Source organism: Manacus vitellinus, unplaced genomic scaffold, assembly GCF_001715985.3.
Source record: "Manacus vitellinus isolate BGI_N305 unplaced genomic scaffold, ASM171598v3 scaffold_22_pilon, whole genome shotgun sequence".
Taxonomy (NCBI): domain Eukaryota; kingdom Metazoa; phylum Chordata; class Aves; order Passeriformes; family Pipridae; genus Manacus; species Manacus vitellinus.
Window position 1 is genome coordinate 5,078,148 of NW_021939632.1, and position 8,348 is coordinate 5,086,495.

The 8,348-nt window shown below is 41.5% G+C and overlaps 1 protein-coding gene across 1 annotated transcript in view; it reads left to right on the plus strand.

The window, feature by feature from the left end:
- TFCP2L1 (transcription factor CP2 like 1) overlaps positions 1–6,092 on the plus strand; it is a 37,143-nt gene extending 31,051 nt beyond the window's left edge. The window contains exon 15 of the mRNA XM_018072626.2: positions 232–6,092. Coding sequence (XP_017928115.1) covers positions 232–269 — 38 coding nt within the window. The 3' untranslated portion in view covers positions 270–6,092. The remainder of the gene's footprint in view (positions 1–231) is intronic.
- Positions 6,093–8,348: the final 2,256 nt, after the last annotated feature.

Genomic DNA, 8,348 nt, shown 5'->3' on the forward strand with positions numbered 1-8,348 from the left:
ACATAAATAAGCAAAAAAACTTATGGTAAAATTATAAAAGATGACAGTATGTGGGTTTTTTAATGTAAATTATTTGACCTAGATGCTCAGCATTGATTTTCATGGGTGGGTTGTGGACCAAGAGTAGAAACTATTGTATTGTATTGACTACCTAGGAAGAAAATCTGAAGTTCTGTACCTCTGATGTTTCCTAAAAGCAATGAAAACTCATTTTGCATTTCTTTGTTACAGCTGAAAGCAATGATGGCTACCACATCATTTTAAAATGACCGTGCTGCACAGAGAGACTTTAACAGCCTAAAATTTTAGTGCCTCACTGAGATTGCTACAACCTAGACTGGAAACATGAAGAACCTTCTGGATAAATGCTCCTGTGAACTAAGAATTACCAAACAGCTTAAGGAAAAACTTGCTTTTACAGATATACATTTTTTGTGGTGTGTGATTTTGGTTTTGCTTTTTTTTTTTTAAGCTGGAGCAGAGAACATCCTTAAAGCTTGTACATGTTTCTTCCTCCCTCCCTTCCTCTTCAGTTTTAAAAGTTGTAGAGGTTTCTGCTTATTACTTAGAAACATCTGCCTTGTAGTAAGGGAAATGAAAGATAAACAAATCCCAATTCTCTAGAACCCTCATGGTTGAGCAAATTGATTTACTTACTGTTCTGAGTGCTCTCTTGCTTTCAACATACACCCTGTTGCTGATGGATGTAGACTCCCTGGGGGTCCTCTTTAACTCCGTGAAGTGGAAGGCTTGGGGCTACATCCAAAACCAGTTTGGGCAATACAGAGGATGGATTTGGTGCACAGTCTTCACCCAAAGTGTCAGCTCTGGAAGCCCACACTTAGCTGATCACCTGCAGATGTGCTCAAAGTCCAGAGACCCTGGTCCCCCCTGACAGAGCTTCTGTAATGCCAATCCAACAGAACAGTTTTGGGGGGTTTCAAAGGAGCACAGACAACCTGAGGCAAGCAGTTCAGTAGCATACCATTATCTTAGAGTAGTCTCCCTGAATGGAGTCTATGAATGTTTTCTGAGGAAATGCTTTGAACATTGAAAGTTATAGTGCTCATGACAAATTCATACTGTGGATTTATTCTACTCTACAAGGTAGTGATCGACTGCTGTCTTTACTGCAACTGGGAATTAGGTTTTATAATCTTAATGAATTTTCTTCCTATTACTTACTAAAGTAAAACTGAGTTTTGATCAAGTGCAGGTAACAGATCATCTTAGTTGCTGCTTCTTATATCCTTGCTCTTTCACTCTTGACTCCTGTTTCCAATACATGTAACTATGATCAACTTCACCCTTCCTTGGCCTTTTGGGATGCTATCCAGGCTCCATTAAGCTAAAAAAGTGGCTTCCACTGATGTCAGAGGCAAACTGGATCACACCTTTCTTGCATGGATGAAGCCATTTCATTTTTGATAGCTAAGTAATAAGGCTGTTTCCCAAACTGAATGTCTATATAGCATCAAAATCTTGAATATTCTTGAATATTTAATTTCATCCTGAATTGACATGGAAAGCTGAAATACCAAACATTTTCCTGGAATGGAAATTTTTCAAAAAATGAGAAATTGTCAGCTGGAAAACACTGAATAAAATGTTCCAGCCTTTTGAAATGGAAACATTTAATTAAATCCATTTGGCCCTTAAAGCAGCATCAGTTTGAGCTACTGTTGCAGCCCTCAGAAATTCTCATTCAAGTGTTTTGCGCGCTGTGTCCGCCTTGGGGATGAGCTCTTTGGCTGAATTACAGATCCCATGATGCTCTTACCATGGGTTAGTCAAACACAGAATGCGTCATGAAGGCTGGAGAGGTGCCCAGGGAAAGAGGGGACCATGGAACCCTTGAATTATAGCTCCCAACTGACACTAGAGGAATTCGGACAGACGTGAACTGATATTTTTCTGACAAAAATTATGTGTTTCAAGTTTTCCCAACAGAAATAAACAGCAAAATATTGAGAAAAGCAACCTTTTTTTCATTAAAAGCAACAGTTTTTGCGCAAAACCCCCACCCATCCCCACTGATTTTTTTCTTTTTTTTTTTTTTTTTTGCACCGAAAATAATACTAGAATAGAAAAGTCGTGTTACAATGGGAAAACCTTCAGCCAACTCAGCTAATTGAGTAACAGTGCCTACTTAGGCACGATCTTGCTAAACTGGCTGTCCTGGATGCTCCATGAATTGTAGTGTTTCTCCAAAAACTATGCCTAGGCTCTGGGACATGGTGATTCTTCCCTCTGAAGTCAAGGAATCGAAGCATCTTGGTTGAGGACCAGGTTGTGTAGGTGAGGAGGAGCTCCTGGCCATGGACACTGGGGCTTCCAGGTGGTGGCCACACAGTTACAACTGCCTTCCAAAACAGTGAATAAATTCCAGATGTTTTTGTGAGTATACAGGACCAATGTGCTCCCGTGTACCAGAGGCTGTTTGGTTTATGTTGTAGAAAGTGCTGTTGAAGATGTCTGTTCGCTGTGCTTTTTCATCCTGTTCTGTAATATTGGCCCAATACAGGCTATGGCTGTTATTGGCATGTGACTCAGGTGAATCTGACCTCATGAGAACTCTTTAAAATACACCTTGAAGTTGCCAGGAGTGCAGTCTGTATCATATCCACTTAGATGGGGTAGCCCTGTAATTGAGGGAACACAGCAATACTGAAACACAGCAGAGTGAAGAAAGGATAGAGGTAGCTTTGCTCCCAGAGTTAGAAACTGAGATCTCTTTGCTTATTTTAAAAAGTCTGACCTCTTGATTCTTTTTAAAAAACCTCTTTCCCTAAGGAATTATATGCAAAAGCCCTTATAGTGTTTCATTAGCACTTGCTTGATCAATTTTGAACAAAAATAAGTCTGTTAGGGCCTTGCTGTATTTAGATTTTTAAAAATAAACTTTTATACTGATATGAGGGTGAATTTGACAATATATCTTGCTTTTCTTTCTATGCTCTAAGAAGGTATAACAGAGCAAACAGTCCCATAGATTATAAACACTGTCCTACTGGGTGGGCTCTACTGTTTTATCTGTGTTAGCCTCTTGTTAAGCTGTATAGCTTTAATGTGTGTGTAATATCTACATGCCCTTGACAGGGTAGTTCTAGTCCTTGTTGAACCTCTGTAGTCACAGCAGAAATTTGAAGGTTTGTGGTCAAGTAACATACACACCCATGAAGACATAGCACAGCTGTTTTGGTGTCTAGGAGGATGTTGAATTACTTCAACTTAGAATTGTAGAATATCTTGAGTTGAAAGGGACCCATAAGCATCATAGAGTCCAATGCCCTGCTCCCTACAGGAGTACCCAAAACTAAACCGCATGTATCCAGAGCATACTTGCTTCTTGGACTCTGGCAGGCTTTGTACCATGATCAAGGGCAAGAAAAGTCCCTGGGGAGACTGTTCTAGTGACTGACCACCCTCTCAGGGAAGAACTTTTCTCCAGTGTCCAATCTGAACTCCAGCTTCATTCCATTCCCTCACATCCTATTGCTGGTCCTGATTGAGTAGATCAGGATCTCCCCCTTCACTGCCCCCTTGAGGAAGGTGCAGAATGTGTTATATCTCTGGGTGTCAGGAAAACATGTTGCACCCTTTGCCCTTTTTCCATGATGCTGCGTAACCAGCCGGTTGTTTTACAGGGGCAAACTGGCCACTTGTGGCTGAGGGGTTGGTGCACGTGGTCAGGGCAATGTTGGTGTGAGACTGGACTGCTGAGGAACCTTCCCCTCTGCTTCCCAAAATCATAAAAACAAACCCTTGCCCTGTTGAAACTGAGTTTGTCCATGCAGGAACCACACAAAGCCTTCAGGATTTATTTTAGTGGCTTATGTGAGGAATGAGAGAGAGAGAGACTTGTCTCACCTGTGGAAGTGCTAGGTGAGACCCTCCCTGTGGCTGCAGAGGGTCTGCTGCCCCTGGACGAACTCCTTTGAATTGTTTGTGGATGTGACAAGCTCCAGAAGGAAGCTTTTGTTTCCTCAAGACTGGAGGAAGCACAAATGATTAGTCTGGGATAGACACCTAAATTCTAGATAGGTTAAAGGCAAGGGAGGTGAGTAGCTCCCGCTCATCTAAACATCCAAAAGAGTTCTGCATTTACTTTGCTCCTAAGTGTCTGTTACACTTATTTTTGCTTTTTTGTTGTTGCTGTTGCTCCTATTTCTTTTTTAAAAAGCAACAAACGAAACTTGCTCAAAGTGGTTTAAATGAGACTTTTTTCAGCTATATGTGAAATTTGTACAGCAGACCTTTATACGGACTGGGTTTTAGGATAACAGTGAATGATATGGTTTCCCAAACTGTCCAGCTCTTCAGTTGTATTTATGATGACAGCCACTATGAGTAGAAGTGGGTTTGCTAGGAATGAAAAGGCAGAATCATCATGTGATTTATACCAATACTGCAGCCAGTACTACAAAGTATAAACCCATGTTCTCATCAGATCTGTATTGTCTGTTCGAAACGATTTCATGAATTGTGGCATTTTCTCTATCAACTGAGTAAATTGATACAGATCAGTTAGTATGACTCTGGTGATGTCCTGAGAACCCACAGAAATGCCCATGATACACAACCGAAGGGGCAAATAATCTGGTGATAAAAATTTGGCCATCTGACTGAGGTGTCAGGACTGGTGCTTTTAAAATGAAAGCTGTTCTTTCAGCTGGCCCTGCATGGTTAATTGGCTAAAATAATCATTCAATCTGGAAAACATTGGAGTTCTCATTGTCTTAGTGCGAAATTTAACAGGCTGAAGTTTCAAGGCTTGGATGTGGTAAAAGGATTCTTGCAGTGGAGAAGCCCTGAATGGCACTCTCCTTATAATGTAACATATACATATATATGCATATATATATATATATATCCACATACATACTGTACTGTATCAACACATATTTGTGCTGAGTACATGTGTTCTTTGGCTTTAACTGGTACTCTGCTTTGTTTAACTGCAGTTCAGTGTAAAAGACACTGGTTGACCAAGCTTCAAAACCCAACCATTCCTTGGGTAGAAGTGTAAAAGTCCATAATAGCGACTCTAGGTGATTTGGACACAGTACACTTGGAGTGATGTAAATTTGGTGAATTTCTGCAATATAAATCCCAGGCCTTGGTGAAGAAGAGCATATTGTTGCACTAACACTGCAGTTCTATATTGCAGCTTCTGAAAATTAGTTAGAATAACAGAGAAATAGATTGCCCAACGCTTTGTGAACTAGTAAGGCTACTCCCTAAGCACAACAACCATACGATGACTTTTCCTAGCTCGATGTTGTATTGCTTAAGCATTGGCTGTAATTCTAACAATCATCTCGTGGGTGACTGGGACAGGTTTTTTTGTCTGTATCTGTTTTGGGCTTTTTTGACTTCTCAAAGAAATGCTTATATTCAGACTGTAGCTCCTCTTTCTCCTCCAGTTATGAAATGGTTTAACTTTATGGTACTAATAGAAATATTTTCATAAGATTATAATCTGTTTGACAGCACAGGGTACTCAGAGTGGGGAGTGTTTGGCTTTGATCATCACTACCGTGGGTGAATATGAGAAGGCAGACTGTATCTGACATCCTTGCTTTTCTCTAACAAATGGGTTAAGCTAGTGCCTAAATTTTTTTTGCATTTTTGATTTATACCTTTTTTTTTTTTTTTTTTTTTTTTGCCATTCCCTCAAAATTCTGCTCCCTGGTGAGTAGATGGTGTATTCAACTTCTTTAAGTAGCCTGGTGTTGTCCCAGTTTGCTTGGAGTGAGTGTTTATCTTTCAAAGGGCCGGGGAGTTACCTCTCTTCACTGACAGTGCAGCCGTTCGAGGCAGGCGATGCTGACCACAAAGTTGGCATGACGGGCAAGGGCGAGTGGAGGTGGGTCGATGGGAGGCTGAGGCGTTACCAGTTGTGAGTAAATACTGCCACACTCTTTGTCTTTTTTTGTTTTGTTTTTGGGTTTTTTTGTACATGAATTAAAAAAAAAAAAAAAAAGAAAAAAGCATATTTTGCACTGGCTCTTGTACTGTTGTGCAGAAGAAATCTGTATCTAGAATCTGTGCTCCAGTCAAAATGCAAATAAATCTGTTTGTAAGAAGCATGGGTTTGGTCTCTGCTTTACTTGGTGTGGATGGACGCAGGAGAGCCTTGGCATCGGCTCCTCCTTGGTAGGCAGCTGTAAGGTGCTGGGCACCCTCTCAAAATGAGTGGGAGCAGAATTTGCAAAGTGCTGGTGAGAGAATGTCAGCTGTAGCCAAATGTCCTGCAGCATTTTCTTCGACTTGGGGCAGACTTCATTTCTCCACAGCACAATGCAGTGACTGGTTCGTGTTTAATCCAGGTCAAGGCATGAGGAGAAATGCCTCATTATTGAAGATGCCGTGACAACGGGCATATGCTTTAGTGAGAACACAAGCTGTGTTAGATGACAGCTGGTTTTGGTCTTGCAATGCTCAGAAGACACGGGCGTTTCAGAGCCTGGTCCTTGGTGACATCAGAGATGAGCAGAGAGTCCCTCCTCTTAGCAATGCTCTGTCCCGTTTAGCAGCTGTGACACACGTGCTGGAGCAGAGGCAGTGAGGTTTGGATATGAAGCATTCCCAGTGGTTTGGGTGGAAGAACTTCATTATCCTCTGAGGTCTAAGCCATAGATCTAGTAACATACACGGTCAGGAAATTAGCAGATGTTCGGTGTCATTTTCCAGTAGGAGAAGATGGAGCCCAGTTTGCAAATAGTATCTTCCAGCAGCCAAACTTCACCCTGAGGCAAAGAAGGGGGAATAGATGAACTACCAATATAAGGGTGATCCTTAATCTGAATTGACCTCAAGAGCAATTTCAGCTCCTTTCCTTTACTGAAGTATTCGAATCACAAAATTAGAAAATGCGGCTTGGGCCTGTAAAGGTGTTGGTTCATATGCAAAGTATAAGGGCACAGGCAATGTGCCTAGATGAAGGTAGATGACAATTTAGTATTTTTCCCTATAGGTGACATCCCTGAGAAGAGGAAAGGGACTGTCTACCCCAAGTTCTATTAGTTTAAAGTTTCTTTGGAGGCAGAAATCCAGCTCTCTGAGGCCTGATATTGTTGAAGTGTTCAGCTGCTCTGTGCATGGTTAGGCAGCATCAAGTCTCAGAGGGCTGCTGGGTTCAACACAGCTTTAGCATAGGCTAAAATCCACCTGCAGGCAGCAGCAACAGATCTGGGTAGTCACTTAAGAGTCCGGGGCTGGCATTTGGGCTCTCCAGGGCTGTCTGGAAGGTGCTGAGTGTGTGAAGTCACTGGCAGCAAGTGCTTGATGACTTGATGAAGGTATGAGCCCTGCCAGCTGCAGGGGCCATCTCTGGGGCTTTCAGAAGGAGGAAGTGAATTACTCCTCAAACCCCACAAGGTGTGTGGTGCTGTGTGAGCACCAAATGCATTGGTAGTTCCCACCAAGCTCCATGCAAAATTGTCCCTCTTCTGTAAACCTGACCTATGTGCTGGCAGGGGTTGGTAAATGCAAAAAGGAACACTAGAAAGGTTTTTACTTAATAAAAAGGGTTCAAGGACAGGGAAACTGGTAATTCTTCACAATATAATTTCTGTGGGAAACACACCAATAGAGAAACAAGGTATAGAGTTCCAAGGGAATATACCCAGAAGTCAGTGGCAGCTGTAAGACTGGACAGGAGTGGTAAAGAGTCACTCCTTTTATGAGTGAGGAGAAGGAAGACCTAAGACTGCAGCTGCTTAGTCAAAGCATTGGCCTAATCTGATCTAAATCCTCAATGGCAAGCAAACATTTTAGAATTAATTTTCCAATTCACAAAACAGTGCAGTCTTTCAGTTAAGCAGATTAGTCACAACTATGGAGCAGGCAGAGAGATAATATCTGTCATACTCTTTCTGTAAAGAGGCTAAATGCTTCCAGGCTTACCTGGATGGGAAAGATTTGACACAGCAATAAATTATTTTTTTTTTAGTATCTTACAGCAGAAGCTGATTGTCCTGGTCAAACTGGAGTTTCAGACAAGCGTAGTCTTCCCTCTTCCTTAGATATGTGTGGCCTAGGAAGTCAGGCCTGTCCCTCTCCTATCCTATCCTATGCAAAATGTTCTATTTTTGACTATTGCAAACAGTGCCACTATCCATTTTACAGTCTAGAAAAGCCCTGGTTCTGATTTATCTGATGTTAAGTCATGAGCAAGTATGATACACCTGGAAAAAAGTTTGATTAGCAGGAATCCAAAATTGGCTGAGCACATTAGTGCACTGAGAAATAATTTTTCTAATGCTGAGAATTTAAATGCTGAACTTAAGACTATGCTCTAGAGAAGAGACATGCTATAAATATCACGTTGGATAGACTAAAAA